General features: G+C 51.6%; 1 protein-coding gene across 13 annotated transcripts in view; it reads left to right on the forward strand.

Moving 5' to 3' along the window:
* The window catches only part of aplp2 (amyloid beta (A4) precursor-like protein 2), a 140585-nt gene that overhangs the window by 71948 nt on the left and 50145 nt on the right, over positions 1-18492 (forward strand). For 11 of the 13 annotated variants that reach the window (XM_041878187.2, XM_041878184.2, XM_041878194.2 and 8 more), the window contains exons 5-7: positions 2594-2799; positions 4108-4307; positions 8825-8992. In XM_041878187.2, the coding sequence (XP_041734121.1) occupies positions 2594-2799; positions 4108-4307; positions 8825-8992 (574 nt within the window). The remainder of the gene's footprint in view (positions 1-2593; positions 2800-4107; positions 4308-8824; positions 8993-18492) is intronic. The other 2 variants (XM_041878196.2, XM_041878197.2) reach the window with 1 other exon arrangement.

Genomic DNA, 18492 nt, shown 5'->3' on the forward strand with positions numbered 1-18492 from the left:
CTCTCTCTGTCTCTCTCTCTCTCTCTCTGTCTCGCTCTCTCTCTCTGTCTCTCTGTCTCGCTCTCTCTCTCTGTCTCTCTGTCTCGCTCTCTCTCTCTGTCTGCTCTCTCTCTCTGTCTCTGTCTCTCTCTCTCTCTCTCTCTCTCTCTCTCTCTCTCTCTCTCTCTGCTCTCTCTCTCTCTCTCTCTCTCTATCTCTCTCTCTCTCTCTCTCTCTCTGTCTCTCTCTCTCTCTCTCTCTGTCTCTCTCTCTCTCTCTCTCTCTCTCTCTCTCTCTGTCTCTCTGTCTCGCTCTCTCTCTCTGTCTCGCTCTCTCTCTCTGTCTCTCTCTCTCTCTCTCTCTCTCTCTCTCTCTCTCTCTCTCTCTCTCTCTCTCTCTCTCTCTCTGCTCTCTCTCTCTCTCTCTCTCTCTCTCTCTCTCTCTGTCTCGCTCTCTCTCTCTGTCTCGCTCTCTCTCTCTGTCTCGCTCTCTCTCTCTGTCTCGCTCTCTCTCTCTCTGTCTCTCTGTCTCTCTGTCTCTCTCGCTCTCTCTCTGTCTCTCTCTCTCTCTCTCTCTCTCTCTCTGTCTCTCTCTGTCTCTCTCTGTCTCTCTCTGTCTCTTCTCTCTCTCTCTCTCTCTCTCTCTCTCTCTGCCTCTGTGTCTGTCTGTATGTGTGTGTTTGTCTCCTAGTAATGTGTTAGCTAGCAGGGTAATATACAGGCTTTAAACAAGGACTCTGTTGTCCTTCTCTGGTAGCTAGTAGGGAGGAGGAAGCAGGCAATGTTGCCCAATGGACACTACACTGTCTCTCCCTCCCCTCTCTATCTGTCTGTCTGAGTGCTTCCCAGTAGTCTTGTGATCAGAGAGTTAAAGGTTAGAGCTGATCTCTAACCAGAGTAGTGCTGTGGTGGAAACCATCTAATCCTCCAGACAGATTTAGTCCAGGGTAAGGCTGCTTTAGAGCAAAACCCACCTGCCCTGCCCTGCCTGGCTTCCTGCCCTGCCTGGCTTCCTGCCCTGCTTGGCTTCCTGCCCTGTGTACGTTCTGATTTCTGAGGCCACTGGATTGACCCTGCACGGCAGCCTGGATGCGGTCTAGATTGTGTGACTGTCAGCGTTCACACAGGCAGCCCAATTCTGAGCTTTTTTTCATGAATTTCGACATTTACATTACATTTACGTCATTTAGCAGACGCTCTTATCCAGAGCGACTTACAGTTAGTGAATCCCTTTTTAATTTTTAATTTTTCTAATTAAAAAATAAATAAAAATTATACTGGCCCCCCGTGGGAATCGAACCCACAACCCTGGCGTTGCAAACGCCATGCTCTATCAACTGAGCTACATCCCTGCCGGCCATTCCCTCCCCTACCCTGGACAACGCTGGGCCAATTGTGCGCCGCCCATGAGTCTCCCGGTCGCGGCCGGCTGCGACAGAGCCTGGATTCGAACCAGGATCTCTAGTGGCACAGTTAGCACTGCGATGCAGTGCCTTAGACCACTGCGCCACTCAGGAGCTCAATCAGATCAGCTCTTTTGCCAATAATTGGGAATAGATCAGAATTGGGCTTCCTGTGTAAACCCAGCCTCGCTAGGCCCCAGTTAGACCCAGCCTCGCTAGGCCCCAGTTAGACCCAGCCTCGCTAGGCCCCAGTTAGACCCAGCCTCGCTAGGCCCCAGTTAGACCCAGCCTCGCTAGGCCCCAGTTAGACCCAGCCTCGCTAGGCCCCAGTTAGACCCAGCCTCGCTAGGCCCCAGTTAGACCCAGCCTCGCTAGGCCCCAGTTAGACCCAGCCTCGCTGGGCCCCAGTTAGACCCAGCCTCGCTAGGCCCCAGTTAGACCCAGCCTCGCTAGGCCCCAGTTAGACCCAGCCTCGCTAGGCCCCAGTTAGACCCAGCCTCGCTAGGCCCCAGTTAGACCCAGCCTCGCTAGGCCCCAGTTAGACCCAGCCTCGCTAGGCCCCAGTTAGACCCAGCCTCGCTAGGCCCCAGTTAGACCCAGCCTCGCTAGGCCCCAGTTAGACCCAGCCTCGCTAGGCCCCAGTTAGACCCAGCCTCGCTAGGGCCCCAGTTAGACCCAGCCTCGCTAGGCCCCAGTTAGACCCAGCCTCGCTAGGCCCCAGTTAGACCCAGCCTCGCTAGGCCCCAGTTAGACCCAGCCTCACTAGGCCCCAGTTAGAAGCTCTACTGCCTACAGACTTATGAAGCACTCCCCTCCGTCTTAGTCTCTTGTCAGTATTCCGTGTGCAGTGTTTCACTCTCTCCCCCCCTCCTCCATCTTCCTCTCCTCCATCCCCCTCTCCTCCACCCCCCCCTCCTCCACCCCCCTATCCTCTCCATCCCCCTCCCCCCTCCTCCATCCCCCTCTCCTCCACCCCCTCCATCCCCCCTCTCCTCTCCATCCCCCTCTCCTCCATCCCCCCTCCTCCATCCCCCTCTCCTCATCCCCCTCCTCCATCCCCCCTCCTCCATCCCCCTCCTCCATCCCCCTCTCCTCCATCCCCCCTCTCCTCTCCATCCCCCTCTCCTCCATCCCCTCCTCCATCCCTCTCCTCCATCTCCCTCTCCTCCATCCCTCTCCTCTCCATCCCCCTCTCCCCTCTCCTCTCCCCAGGCCTGTTCCAAAGGTACCATGGTCCTCCACAGCTATGGCATGCTGCTGCCCTGTGGCATTGATAAGTTCCATGGTACGGAGTATGTCTGCTGCCCCTCCCCTGGGGAACCCTCCCTGCCCGCCATGCCCTCCCAGGAGGAAGAAGAGGAGGATGAAGAGGGGGAGGAGACAGCACTGGACCAGGATGAGCCTGTAGAGAAGGAGAGGTGTGTGTGTTTCCTACCTTGTTTAGGACACACTATAGATACAAAAGTATGTGAACACCCCTTAAAATGAGGGGATTCGTCTATCTCAGCCACAGCCATGCAATCTCCATAGACAAACGTTGGCAGTAGAATGGCCTTACTGAAGAGCTCAGTGACTTTCAACGTGGCACCGTCACAGGATGCCACCTTTCCAACTACCGAGATCCAAACTGCCTCTGGAAGCAACATCAGCACAAGAACTGTTCGTCGGGAGCTTCATAAAATGGGTTTCCATGGCCGAGCAGCCGCACACAAGCCTAAGATCACCATGCGCAATGCCAAGCATCGGCTGGAGTGGTGTAAAGCTCGCCGCCGTTGAACTTCACCATTTGGCAGTCCGACAGACGAATCTGGGTTTGGCGGATGCCAGGAGAACGCTACCCGCCCAAATGCATAGGGCCAACTGTAAAGTTTTGGTGGAGGAGGAATAATGGTCTTGGGCTGTTTTTCATGGTTCGGGCTAGGCCCCTTAGTTCCAGTGAAGGGAAATATTAACGCTACAGCATACAATGACATTCTAGACGATTCTGTGCTTCCAACTTTGTGGCAACAGTTTGGGGAAGGCCCTTTCCTGTTTCAGCATGACAATGCCCCCGTGCACAAAGCGATGTCCATACAGAAATGTTTTGTCGAGATCGGTGTGGAAGAACATGACTGGTCTGCACAGAGCCCTGACCTCAACCCATCGAACACCTTTGGGATGAATTGGAACGCAACTGCGAACCAGGCCTAATCGCCCAACATCAGTGCCCGACCTCACTAATGCTCTTGTGGCTGAATGGAAGCAAGTCCCCTCAGCAATGTTCCAACATCTAGTGGAAAGACTTCCCAGAAGAGTGGAGGCTGTTATAGCAGCAAAGGGGGGACCAACTCCATATTAATGCCCATGATTTTGGATTGATGAGCAGGTGTCCACATACTTTTGGTCATGTAGTGTACCTATCCCAGACCATATGTTGGTGCCATGACATTGACCTGACACAGCGATTCTGTTTATTCTACTATTTTAATAAATCTCTCTCTCTCTCGCTTCCCCCCCTTCTCTCTCTCTCTCTCCATTTCCCCCTCTCTCTCTCTCCCCCATCTCTCCCCCCCTTCTCTGTCTCTCTCTCTCTCTCCCCCCCTCTCTCTCGCCCCCCCATCTCTCCCCCCTCTCGCTCTCTCTCTCTCGCTTCCCCCCCGTCTCTGTCTCTCTCTCTCCATTTCCCCTCTCCCCCCTTCTGTCTCTCTCTCTCTCCCCCTCTCTCTCCCCCTCGCTCTCTCTCTCAGCGAGGCCCCAACTGATGAGCAGCCCACCACTCAGAAAGAGGTGGAGCCATTGGATGAGGAAGACGAAGATGAGGAAGATGAGGAAGAGTACCACTATGTGTATGAAGATGAGGAGGCCGACAGGGAGGAAGAGGAGGAGAAGGAGAGGGATAGTGTTCCAGAGAGCCAGGATGAAGACAAGACCCTGACAGAGGTCAAAGGTTGGTACTCTCTTCCTCTCTTTCATTCTTTCTTCATCTTTTAGAACAGGAGTCGGCAACAGGCCTGCCAGTGATTTTTTTGTTTTTAGTAAATATATATATATATATATATATACAGTTGAAGTCGGAAGTTTACATTCACCTTTGACAAATACATTTAAACTCAGTTTTTCACAATTCCTGACATTTAATCCTAGGAAAAATTCCCTGTCTTAGGTCAGTTAGGATCACCACTTTATTTTAAGAATGTGAAATGTCAGAATAATAGTAGAGAGAATGATTTATTTCAGCTTTTATTTATTTCATCACATTCCCAGTGGGTCAGAAGTTGACATACACTCAATTAGTATTTGGTAGCATTGCCTTTAAATTGTTTAACTTGGGTCAAACGTTTCGGGAAGCCTTCCACAAGCTCCCCACAATAAGTTGGGTGAATTTTGGCCCATTCCTCCTGACAGAGCTGGTGTAACTGATTCAGGTTTGTAGGCCTCCTTGCTCGCACACGCCTTTTCAGTTCGCCCACACATTTTCTATAGGATTGAGGTCAGGGCTTTGTGATGGCCACTCCAATACCTTGACTTTGTTGTCCTTAAGCCATTTTGCCACAACTTTGGAAGTATGCTTGGGGTCATTGTCCATTTGGAAGACCCATTTGCGACCAAGCTTTAACTTCCTGACTGATGTCTTGAGATGTTGCTTCAATATATCCATATAATTTTCCTTCCTCATGATGCCATCTATTTTGTGAAGTGCACCAGTTCCTCCTGCAGCAAAGCACCCCCACAGCATGATGCTGCCACCCCGTGCTTCACGGTTGGGATGGTGTTCTTCGGCTTGCAAGCAACCCCCTTTTTCCTCCAAACATAACGATGGTCATTATGGCCAAACAGTTCTATTGTTGTTTCATCAGACCAGAAGACATTTCTCCAAAAAGTACGATCTTTGTCCCCATGTGCTGTTGCAAACCGTAGTCTGGCTTTTTTATGGCGGTTTTGGAGCAGTGGCTTCTTCCTTGCTGAGCGGCCTTTCAGGTTATGTCGATATAGGACTAGTTTTACTGTGGATATAGATACTTTTGTACCTGTTTCCTCCAGCATCTTCACAAGGTCCTTTGCTGTTGTTCTGGGATTGATTTGCACTTTTCGCACCAAAGTACGTTAATCTCTAGGAGACAGAACGCGTCTCCTTCCTGAGCGGTATGACGGCTGCGTGGTCCCATGGTGTTTATACTTGCGTACTATTGTTTGTACAGATGAACGTGGTACCTTCAGGCATTGGAAATTTCTCCCAATGATGAACCAGACTTTTTTTTCTGAGGTCTTGGCTGATTTCTTTTGATTTTCCCATGATGTCAAGCAAAGAGGCACTGACATTGAAGGTAGGCCTTGAAATACATCCACAGGTACACCTCCAATTGACTCAAATGATGTCAATTAGCCAATCAGAAGCTTCTAAAGCCATGACATCATTTTCTGGAATCTTCCAAGCTGTTTAAAGGCACAGTCAACTTAGTGTATGTAAACTTCTGACCCACTGGAATTGTGATACAGTGAATTATAAGTGAAATAATCTGTATACAATTGTTGGAAAAATTACTTGTGTCATGCACAAAGTAGATGTCCTAACCGACTTGCCAAAACTATAGTTTGTTAACAAGAAATTTGTGGAGTGGTTGAAAGATTAGTGTTAATGACTCCAACCTACGTGTATGTAAACTTCCGACTTCAACTGTATGTATACAGTAAGCTTCCAAAGTATTGGGACAGTATTTTCTGTTGTTTTGGCTCTGTACTCCAGAACTTTGAAATGATACAATGACAATGAGGTTAAAGTGCAGACTGTCAGCTTGAATTTGAGGGTATTTTCATCCATATCGAGTGAACCGTTTAGAAATCACAGTACTTTTTGTACATAGTCCCCCCATTTTAGGGGACCAAAAGTATTGGGACAAATTCAATTATGTGTATTAAAGTAGTCAAAAGTGTAGTGTTTGGTCCCATATTCCTAGCACGCAATGATTACATCAAGCTTGTGACTACAAACTTGTTGGATGCATTTGCTGTTTGTTTTTGTTGTGTTTCAGATTATTCTGTGCCCAATAGAATTTAATGGTAAATAATGTATTGTTTCATTTTGGAGTCATTTTTATTGTAAATAAGGATAGAATATGTTTCTAAACGCTTCTACGTTAATGTGGATGCTACCATGGTTACGGATAATCTTGAATGAGTGAGAATGTCAGTGTCCTGCCATGGCCAGCGAAGAGCCCGGATCTCAATCCCATTGAGCACGTCTGGGACCTGTTGGATCGGAGGGTGAGGGCTAGGGCCATTCCCCCCAGAAATGTCCGGGAACTTGCAGGTGCCTTGGAGGAAGAGTGGGGTAACATCTCACAGCAAGAACTGGCAAATCTGGTGCAGTCCATGAGGAGGAGATGCACTGCAGTACTTAATGCAGCTGGTGGCCACACCAGATACTGACTGTTACTTTTGATTTTAACCCCCCCTTTGTTCAGGGACACATTATTCAATTTCTATTAGTCACATGTCTGTGGAACTTGTTCAGTTTATGTCTCAGTTGTTGAATCTTGTTATGTTCATACAAATATTTACACATGTTAAGTTTGCTGAAAATAAACGCAGTTGACAGTGAGAGGGCATTTCTTTTTTTGCTGAGTTTATATTAAAGCTGACAGGCTGCACTTTAACCTCATAGTTATTGTATCATTTCAAATCTTAAGGTTCTGGAGTACAGAGCCAAAACAACAAAATATGTCACTGTCCCAATACTTTTGGAGCTCACTTGGATGTACACTAAAAGTATGTGGACACCTGCTCATCAAACATCTCATTCCAAAATCATGGGCATTAATATGGAGTTGGTCCCCCCTTTGCTGCTATAACAGCCTCCACTCTTCTGGGAAGGCTTTCCACTAGATGTTTGAACATTGCTGCAGGGACTTGCTTCCTTTCAGCCACAAGAGCATTAGTGAGGTCGGGCACTGATGTTGGGCGATTAGACCTGGCTCGCAGTCGGCGTTCCAATTCATCCCAAAGGTGTTCGATGGGGTTGAGGTCAGGGCTCTGTGTAGGCCAGTCAAGTTCTTCCACACCGATCTCAACAAAACATTTCTGTATGGACCTCTCTTTGTGCAAGGGGGCATTGTCATGCTGAAACAGTAAAGGGTCTTCCCCAAACTGTTGCCACAAAGTTGAAAGCACTGAATCGTCTAGAATGTCATTGTAAGCTGTAGTGTTAAGATTTCCCTTCACTGGAACTAAGGGGCAAAGCCTGAACCATGAAAAACAGCCCCAGACCATTATTCCTCCTCCACCAAACTTTACAGTCAGCACTATGCATCAGGGCAGGTAGCGTTCTCCTGGCATCCGCCAAACCCAGATTCGTCCGTCGGACTGCCAGATGGTGAAGCGTGATTCATCATTCCAGAGAACGCGTTTCCACTGCTCCAGAGTCCAATGGCGGCGAGCTTTACACCACTCCAGCCGATGCTTGCCATTGCCCATGGTGATCTTAGGCTTGTGTGCGGCTGCTCGGCCATGGAATCCCATTTCATGAAGCTCCCGACGAACAGTTATTGTGCTGATGTTGCTTCCAGAGGCAGTTTGGAACTCGGTATTGAGTGTCGCAACCGAGGACAGACAATTTTTGAGCGCTACAAGCTTCAGCATTCGGCGGTCCCGTTCTGTGAGCTTGTGTGGCCTACCACTTCGCGGCTGAGCCGTTGTTGCTCCTAGACGTTTCCACTTCATAATAACAGCACTTACAGTTGACCGGGGCAGCTCTAGCAGGGCAGAAATTAGACAAACTAACTTGTTGGAAAGGTAGCATCCTATGATGGTGCCACGTTGAAAGTCACTGAGCTCTTCAGTAAGGCCATTCTACTGCCAATGTTTGTCTGTGGAGATTGCATGGCTGTGTGCTCGATTTTATACACCTGTCAGCAACGGGTGTGGCTGAAATAGCAGAATCCACTCATTTGAAGGGGTGTCCACATACCTTTGTATATATGTGTATGACCATAAATTATTATTATTTTGAAATGCAATCTCTTTTTGACCTTAGTAGTTTTCAATTTGCAGAGTGCAAATTATTATAATTCCGGCCCCCCGACCATCTGCTCTGACAAAAATCAGCCTGCAGCTAAGTCTAGTTGCCTACCATATTTTTTTGAATGTAGAAAAGTGTTCTCTACTCTCAAACATGCCATTGAAGTTCTGATGTTGACATCCTGTATCATGTTTTTAACTGTAAGATGTCATTATTACACCAGTATTTCCATTTTGCATATCTTTAACCATATACTATATCATGCTATCATGATGGTCATGGGTGGTAACTTTGAAAGGCTACATAGTGGCAGACATTACTGGAGGACACTTCCTGCTTTCGTTGGTTCTCTGTGGTTCTAAATCATTGAGGGTAGATATGAGTGCTGCCCCCCTGTTGGTGGAGGTTCTAACAGCTGACCCCTGACCCTGACCTATCCCTGACCCCAGCGGTGTGTGCCCTGGAGGCAGAGACCGGCCCCTGCCGTGCCTCCATGCCCCGCTGGCACTTCGATATGACAACCAGGAAGTGCATCCGCTTCGTGTACGGGGGCTGTGCTGGAAACCGCAACAACTTTGAATCTGAGGAATACTGCATGGCCGTGTGCAAACGCCTTAGTAAGTCAGGCTCACATGGAGCCACGCCACACAGGCCAGCTAAACCACTACACCACCACCACTACATCATCACCACTACTCCACCACCACTACATCACCACCACTACTCCACCACCACTACATCACCACCACTACACCACCACCACTACACCACCACCACTACACCACCACCACTAAACCACTACACCACCACCACTACATCACCACCACTACACCACCACCACTAAACCACTACACCACCACCACTACACCACCACCACTACTACATCACCACCACCACCACTAAACCACTACACCACCACCACTACATCACCACCACCACTAAACCACCACCACCACTACACCACCACCACTACACCACTACACCACCACCACTACATCACCACCACTACACCATCACCACCACTACACCACCACCACTACATCACCACCACCACTAAACCACCACCACCACCACTACACCACCACCACTAAACCACCACCACTACATCACCACCACTACACCACCACCACTACACCACCACCACACCACCACTACATCACCACCACCACCACCACTAAACCACTACACCACCACCACTAAACCACCACCACTACACCACCACCACCACTACATCACCACCACCACCACTACACCACCACCACCACCACTAAACCACCACCACCACCACTAAACCACCACCACCACCACTAAACCACCACCACCACTACATCACCACCACCACCACTACACCACTACATCACCACAACACCACTACTACACCACCACACTACTACACCATCACCACCACTACACCACCACCACTACACCACCACCACTACTACATCACCACCACCACCACCACCACCACACCACCACTACATCATCATCACCACCACTAAACCACCACTAAACCACCACCACCACCACCACTACATCACCACCACCACCACTACATCACCACCACCACCACTACATCACCACCACACTACTACACCATCACCACCACTACACCACCACCACCACCACTACACCACTACATCATCACCACCACCACTACACCACCACCACCACCACACCACCACTACATCATCACCACCACCACCACCACTAAACCACCACCACCACTACATCACCACCACCACCACTACATCACCACCACCACCACTACACCACTACATCACCACAACACCACCACTACACCACTACATCACCACAACACCACTACTACACCACCACCACTACACCACCACCACCACTACACCACCACCACTACACCACCACCACTACTACACCACCACCACCACTACACCACTACACCACCACCACTACACCACCACCACTACACCACCACCACTACACCACCACCACTACATCACCACCACTACACCACCACCACCACCACTACACCACCACTACACCACTACACCACCACCACTACTACTACACCACCACCACCACTACATCACCACCACCACCACTACACCACCACCACCACCACTACATCACCACCACCACCACTACACCACTACACCACTACACCACAACACCACTACTACACCACCAACACAACTACACCACTACACTACAACACTATCACACCACCATTACACCACCACACCACTAGACCACAACACCATCACACTAGCCCACTACACCTCCACACCACTACATCACTACACCACAACACTACACTACTACACCACCACACCAACACTACTACACCACTATATCATCACACCACGACCACTACACTACACTACTACACTAGCACAATACACCACCACCACACCAACACCACCACACCACCACACCAACATCTCTACTACACCACCACACCACTACACCACCAACACTACTACACCTCTACACCACTACACCATCACACCCTTTCCACTACACCACCACACCACCGTACCACCACACCACCACACTACACTACTACACTACCATTACTACACCACCACTATCGCTCTGTCTTGTGTCATTTACTGTTCTCTGTTTCTGCCACCACATTCTCTCCTGCTGTGTTTCTGCCACCACATTCTCTCCTGCTGTGTTTCTGCCACCACAGTCTCTCCCGCTGTGTTTCTGCCACCACAGTCTCTCCCGCTGTGTTTCTGCCACCAGTCTCTCCCGCTGTGTTTCTGCCACCACAGTCTCTCCTGTTGTGTTTCTGCCACCACAGTCTCTCCCGTTGTGTTTCTGCCACCAGTCTCTCCCGCTGTGTTTCTGCCACCACAGTCTCTCCCGCTGTGTTTCTGCCACCACAGTCTCTCCTGCTGTGTTTCTGCCACCAGTCTCTCCCGCTGTGTTTCTGCCACCACAGTCTCTCCCGCTGTGTTTCTGCCACCACAGTCTCTCCCGCTGTGTTTCTGCCACCACAGTCTCTCCTGCTGTGTTTCTGCCACCACAGTCTCTCCTGCTGTGTTTCTGCCACCACAGTCTCTCCTGCTGTGTTTCTGCCACCACAGTCTCTCCCGTTGTGTTTCTGCCACCAGTCTCTCCCGTTGTGTTTCTGCCACCACAGTCTCTCCCGCTGTGTTTCTGCCACCACAGTCTCTCCTGCTGTGTTTCTGCCACCACAGTCTCTCCCGCTGTGTTTCTGCCACCAGTCTCTCCCGCTGTGTTTCTGCCACCACAGTCTCTCCTGCTGTGTTTCTGCCACCACAGTCTCTCCTGCTGTGTTTCTGCCACCACAGTCTCTCCCGTTGTGTTTCTGCCACCAGTCTCTCCCGTTGTGTTTCTGCCACCACAGTCTCTCCCGCTGTGTTTCTGCCACCACAGTCTCTCCTGCTGTGTTTCTGCCACCAGTCTCTCCTGCCACCACAGTCTCTCCCGCTGTGTTTCTGCCACCACAGTCTCTCCCGCTGTGTTTCTGCCACCACAGTCTCTCCCGCTGTGTTTCTGCCACCACAGTCTCTCCCGCTGTGTTTCTGCCACCACAGTCTCTCCCGCTGTGTTTCTGCCACCAGTCTCTCCCGCTGTGTTTCTGCCACCACAGTCTCTCCTGTTGTGTTTCTGCCACCACAGTCTCTCCCGTTGTGTTTCTGCCACCAGTCTCTCCCGCTGTGTTTCTGCCACCACAGTCTCTCCCGCTGTGTTTCTGCCACCACAGTCTCTCCTGCTGTGTTTCTGCCACCAGTCTCTCCCGATGTGTTTCTGCCACCACAGTCTCTCCCGCAGTGTTTCTGCCACCACAGTCCTCCTGCTGTGTTTCTGCCACCACAGTCTCTCCTGCTGTGTTTCTGCCACCACAGTCTCTCCTGCTGTGTTTCTGCCACCACAGTCTCTCCCGTTGTGTTTCTGCCACCAGTCTCTCCCGTTGTGTTTCTGCCACCACAGTCTCTCCCGCTGTGTTTCTGCCACCACAGTCTCTCCTGCTGTGTTTCTGCCACCACAGTCTCTCCCGCTGTGTTTCTGCCACCAGTCTCTCCCAGCCAGCTGTGTTTCTGCCACCACAGTCTCTCCGCTTGTGTTTCTGCCACCACAGTCTCTCCTGCTGTGTTTCTGCCACCACAGTCTCTCCCGTTGTGTTTCTGCCACCACAGTCTCTCCCGCTGTGTTTCTGCCACCAGTCTCTCCTGCTGTGTTTCTGCCACCACAGTCTCTCCTGCTGTGTTTCTGCCACCACAGTCTCTCCCGTTGTGTTTCTGCCACCAGTCTCTCCCGTTGTGTTTCTGCCACCACAGTCTCTCCCGCTGTGTTTCTGCCACCACAGTCTCTACTGCTGTGTTTCTGCCACCACAGTCTCTCCTGCTGTGTTTCTGCCACCACAGTCTCTCCCGCTGTGTTTCTGCCACCAGTCTCTCCCGCTGTGTTTCTGCCACCACAGTCTCTCCTGCTGTGTTTCTGCCACCACAGTCTCTCCTGCTGTGTTTCTGCCACCACAGTCTCTCCCGTTGTGTTTCTGCCACCACAGTCTCTCCCGTTGTGTTTCTGCCACCACAGTCTCTCCCGCTGTGTTTCTGCCACCACAGTCTCTCCTGCTGTGTTTCTGCCACCAGTCTCTCCTGCTGTGTTTCTGCCACCACAGTCTCTCCTGCTGTGTTTCTGCCACCACAGTCTCTCCCGTTGTGTTTCTGCCACCAGTCTCTCCCGTTGTGTTTCTGCCACCACAGTCTCTCCCGCTGTGTTTCTGCCACCACAGTCTTTCCCGCTGTGTTTCTGCCACCACAGTCTCTCCTGCTGTGTTTCTGCCACCACAGTCTCTCCTGCTGTGTTTCTGCCACCACAGTCTCTACTGCCTTGACCACATCAGGATAGATAGATCGTAACTATAACAGCGTTTCCCAAACTCGCTCCTGGGGACACAAAGGTGTGCAAAACCAAAAATCTGATTCAAATGATCAACTCATCAGACCTTTTGATTAGTGGAATCAGGTGTGTTAGATGCTTGAGATAAAAACCGAATGTGGACTTTTGGTCCCCAGGACCAGGATGAAGAAACGCTGAACTACATAGTGACTAGTAACCAGACCACCCCGACTAACCAGTTCCATACACATCCTTCTCTTTCATTCTCCACAGCTCTCACCATGTCCCCTCCAGGCAGACAGACAGCAGACAGACAGAGTACTAATGTTATGGAGATCACCATCACTCACACATCCATACTGGGATACCCCTCTTTCTTTCACCCTTCTTTAACCTGTCTGCCCGTCTCTCTCTGTCTGTCTGTCTGCCCGTCTCTCTCTGTCTGCCCGTCTGTCTGCCCGTCTCTCTCTGTCTGCCCGTCTGCCCGTCTCTCTCTGTCTGCCCGTCTCTCTCTGTCTGCCCGTCTCCCTCTGTCTGCCCGTCTCTCTATCTCTGTCTGTCCGTCTCTCTATCTCTGTCTGCCCGTCTCTCTATCTCTGTCTGTCCGTCCGTCTCTCTATCTCTGTCTGCCTGTCTCTCTGTCTGCCTGTCTCTCTCTATCTGCCTGTCTCTCTCTATCTGCCTCTGTGTGTGTGTCTCCTCACAGTGCTCCAGCTAGCATAGATCTCCACAGTGCTCCAGCTAGCATAGATCTCCACAGTGCTCCAGCTAGTCTAGATCTCCTCACAGTGCTCCAGCTAGTCTAGATCTCCACAGTGCTCCAGCTAGCATAGATCTCCACAGTGCTCCAGCTAGTCTAGATCTCCACAGTGCTCCAGCTAGTATAGATCTCCTCAGTGCTCCAGCTAGCCTAGATCTCCTCAGTGCTCCAGCTAGCCTAGATCTCCTCAGTGCTCCAGCTAGCCTAGATCTCCTCAGTGCTCCAGCTAGCCTAGATCTCCTCAGTGCTCCAGCTAGCCTAGATCTCCTCAGTGCTCCAGCTAGCCTAGATCTCCTCAGTGCTCCAGCTAGCCTAGATCTCCTCAGTGCTCCAGCTAGCCTATATCTCCTCAGTGCTCCAGCTAGTCTAGATCTCCTCAGTGCTCCAGCTAGCCTAGATCTCCTCACAGTGCTCCAGCTAGCCTAGATCTCCTCACAGTGCTCCAGCTAGCCTAGATCTCCTCAGTGCTCCAGCTAGCCTAGATCTCCTCACAGTGCTCCAGCTAGCCTAGATCTCCTCACAGTGCTCCAGCTAGTCTAGATCTCCCCAGTGCTCCAGCTAGTCTAGATCTCCCCAGTGCTCCAGCTAGCCTAGATCTCCTCAGTGCTCCAGCTGGCCTAGATCTCCTCAGTGCTCCAGCTAGCCTAGATCTCCTCAGTGCTCCAGCTAGCCTAGATCTCCTCACAGTGCTCCAGCTAGCCTAGATCTCCTCAGTGCTCCAGCTAGCCTAGATCTCCTCAGTGCTCCAGCTAGCTTAGATCTCCTCAGTGCTCCAGCTAGCCTAGATCTCCTCAGTGCTCCAGCTAGCCTAGATCTCCTCAGTGCTCCAGCTAGCCTAGATATCCTCAGTGCTCCAGCTAGCCTAGATCTCCTCAGTGCTCCAGCTAGTCTAGATCTCCTCAGTGCTCCAGCTGGCCTAGATCTCCTCAGTGCTCCAGCTGGCCTAGATCTCCTCACAGTGCTCCAGCTAGCCTAGATCTCCTCACAGTGCTCCAGCTAGCCTAGATCTCCTCAGTGCTCCAGCTAGTTTAGATCTCCTCAGTGCTCCAGCTAGCCTAGATCTCCTCAGTGCTCCAGCTAGCCTAGATCTCCTCAGTGCTCCAGCTAGCCTGTATCTCCTCACAGTGCTCCAGCTAGCCTAGATCTCCTCAGTGCTCCAGCTAGTCTAGATCTCCTCAGTGCTCCAGCTAGTCTAGATCTCCACAGTGCTCCAGCTGGCCTAGATCTCCTCAGTGCTCCAGCTAGCCTAGATCTCCTCAGTGCTCCAGCTAGTCTTGATCTCATCACAGTGCTCCAGCTAGCCTAGATCTCTTCAGTGCTCCAGCTGGCCTAGATCTCCTCACAGTGCTCCAGCTGGCCTAGATCTCCTCACAGGGCTCCAGCTAGCCTTGATCTCCTCACAGTGCTCCAGCTAGCCTAGATCTCCTCAGTGCTCCAGCTAGCCTAGATCTCCTCAGTGCTCCAGCTAGCCTATATCTCCTCACAGTGCTCCAGCTAGCGTAGATCTCCTCAGTGCTCCAGCTAGTCTAGATCTCCTCAGTGCTCCAGCTAGTCTAGATCTCCACAGTGCTCCATTTGGCCTAGATCTCCTCAGTGCTCCAGCTAGCCTAGATCTCCTCAGTGCTCCAGCTAGTCTTGATCTCATCACAGTGCTCCAGGTAGCCTAGATCTCTTCAGTGCTCCAGCTGGCCTAGATCTCCTCAGTGCTCCAGCTGGCCTAGATCTCCTCAGTGCTCCAGCTAGCCTAGATCTCCTCAGTGCTCCAGCTAGCCTAGATCTCCTCACAGTGCTCCAGCTAGCCTAGATCTCCTCAGTGCTCCAGCTAGCCTAGATCTCCTCACAGTGCTCCAGCTAACCTAGATCTCCTCAGTGCTCCAGCTTGTCTAGATCTCCTCAGTGCTCCAGCTAACCTAGATCTCCTCAGTGCTCCAGCTAGCCTAGATCTCCTCAGTGCTCCAGCTAGCCTATATCTCCTCACAGTGCTCCAGCTAGCCTAGATCTCCTCAGTGCTCCAGCTAGTCTAGATCTCCTCAGTGCTCCAGCTAGTCTAGATCTCCACAGTGCTCCAGCTGGCCTAGATCTCCTCAGTGCTCCAGCTAGCCTAGATCTCCTCAGTGCTCCAGCTAGTCTTGATCTCATCACAGTGCTCCAGCTAGCCTAGATCTCTTCAGTGCTCCAGCTGGCCTAGATCTCCTCACAGTGCTCCAGCTGGCCTAGATCTCCTCACAGGGCTCCAGCTAGCCTTGATCTCCTCACAGTGCTCCAGCTAGCCTAGATCTCCTCAGTGCTCCAGCTAGCCTAGATCTCCTCAGTGCTCCAGCTAGCCTATATCTCCTCACAGTGCTCCAGCTAGCCTAGATCTCCTCAGTGCTCCAGCTAGTCTAGATCTCCTCAGTGCTCCAGCTAGTCTAGATCTCCACAGTGCTCCAGCTGGCCTAGATCTCCTCAGTGCTCCAGCTAGCCTAGATCTCCTCAGTGCTCCAGCTAGTCTTGATCTCATCACAGTGCTCCAGCTAGCCTAGATCTCTTCAGTGCTCCAGCTGGCCTAGATCTCCTCACAGTGCTCCAGCTGGCCTAGATCTCCTCACAGGGCTCCAGCTAGCCTTGATCTCCTCACAGTGCTCCAGCTAGTCTAGATCTCCACAGTGCTCCAGCTAGCCTAGATCTCCACAGTGCTCCAGCTAGTCTAGATCTCCCCAGTGCTCCAGCTATCATAGATCTCCCCAGTGCTCCAGCTAGCCTAGATCTCCCCAGTGCTCCAGCTAGCCTAGATCTCCTCAGTGCTCCAGCTAGCCTAGATCTCCTCAGTGCTCCAGCTAGTCTAGATCTCCTCAGTGCTCCAGCTGGCCTAGATCTCCTCAGTGCTCCAGCTAGCCTAGATCTCTCCAGTGCTCCAGCTAGTCTTGATCTCCTCACAGTGCTCCAGCTAGTCTTGATCTCCTCAGTGCTCCAGCTAGTCTGAATCTCCTCAGTGCTCCAGCTAGTCTGGATCTCCTCAGTGCTCCAGCTAGTCTCGATCTCCTCAGTGCTCCAGCTAGCCTAGATCTCCCCAGTGCTCCAGCTAGCCTAGATCTCCCCAGTGCTCCAGCTAGCCTAGATCTCCCCAGTGCTCCAGCTAGTCTTGATCTCCTCACAGTGCTCCAGCTAGCCTAGATCTCCACAGTGCTCAGAGCCAGAACTCACAGTGCTCCAGCTAGCCTAGATCTCCTCAGTGCTCCAGCTAGCCTAGATCTCCACAGTGCTCCAGCTAGCCTAGATCTCCTCAGTGCTCCAGCTAGCCTATATCTCCACAGTGCTCCAGCTAGCCTAGATCTCCACAGTGCTCCAGCTAGTCTAGATCTCCTCAGTGCTCCAGCTAGCCTAGATCTCCCCAGTGCTCCAGCTAGCCTAGATCTCCCCAGTGCTCCAGCTAGCCTAGATCTCCTCAGTGCTCCAGCTAGTCTAGATCTCCTCAGTGCTCCAGCTAGTCTAGATCTCCCCACAGTGCTCCAGCTAGTCTAGATCTCCTCAGTGCTCCAGCTAGCCTAGATCTCCTCAGTGCTCCAGCTGTCCTAGATCTCCTCACAGTGCTCCAGCTAGTCTAGATCTCCTCAGTGCTCCAGCTGGCCTAGATCTCCTCAGTGCTCCAGCTAGTCTAGATCTCCACAGTGCTCCAGCTAGCCTAGATCTCCACAGTGCTCCAGCTAGCCTAGATCTCCTCAGTGCTCCAGCTAGCCTAGATCTCCACAGTGCTCCAGCTAGCCTAGATCTCCACAGTGCTCCAGCTAGCCTAGATCTCCACAGTGCTCCAGCTAGCCTAGATCTCCTCAGTGCTCCAGCTAGCCTAGATCTCCACAGTGCTCCAGCTAGCCTAGATCTCCCCAGTGCTCCAGCTAGCCTAGATCTCCTTAGTGCTCCAGCTAGCCTAGATCTCCTCAGTGCTCCAGCTAGCCTAGATCTCCACAGTGCTCCAGCTAGCCTAGATCTCCTCAGTGCTCCAGCTAGCCTAGATCTCCTCAGTGCTCCAGCTAGCCTAGATCTCCTCAGTGCTCCAGCTAGCCTAGATCTCCCCAGTGCTCCAGCTAGTCTAGATCTCCCCAGTGCTCCAGCTAGCCTTGATCTCCTCAGTGCTCCAGCTAGCCTAGATCTCCTCAGTGCTCCAGCTAGCCTAGATCTCCTCAGTGCTCCAGCTAGCCTAGATCTCCACAGTGCTCCAGCTAGCCTAGATCTCCACAGTGCTCCAGCTAGTCTTGATCTCCTCCCAGTGCTCCAGCTAGCCTAGATCTCCCCAGTGCTCCAGCTAGCCTAGATCTCCCCAGTGCTCCAGCTAGCCTAGATCTCCCCACAGTGCTGTAGCTACTGTAGCATCAACTGAAAGGAAAAATGCAGAAACTGGATCAACATTGCCAAGCTCATCTAAAGATCAGTGAAGACAGACCAGAACAGAATAGAGCCCCCAGGCTTTAACCGTCAAATTCCTCTACTGTAACCTTAGAGACTCAGCCTGTCAGAACATCCTCACAA

Source organism: Coregonus clupeaformis, chromosome 6, assembly GCF_020615455.1.
Source record: "Coregonus clupeaformis isolate EN_2021a chromosome 6, ASM2061545v1, whole genome shotgun sequence".
In the NCBI taxonomy this organism is placed as follows: Eukaryota; Metazoa; Chordata; class Actinopteri; order Salmoniformes; family Salmonidae; genus Coregonus; species Coregonus clupeaformis.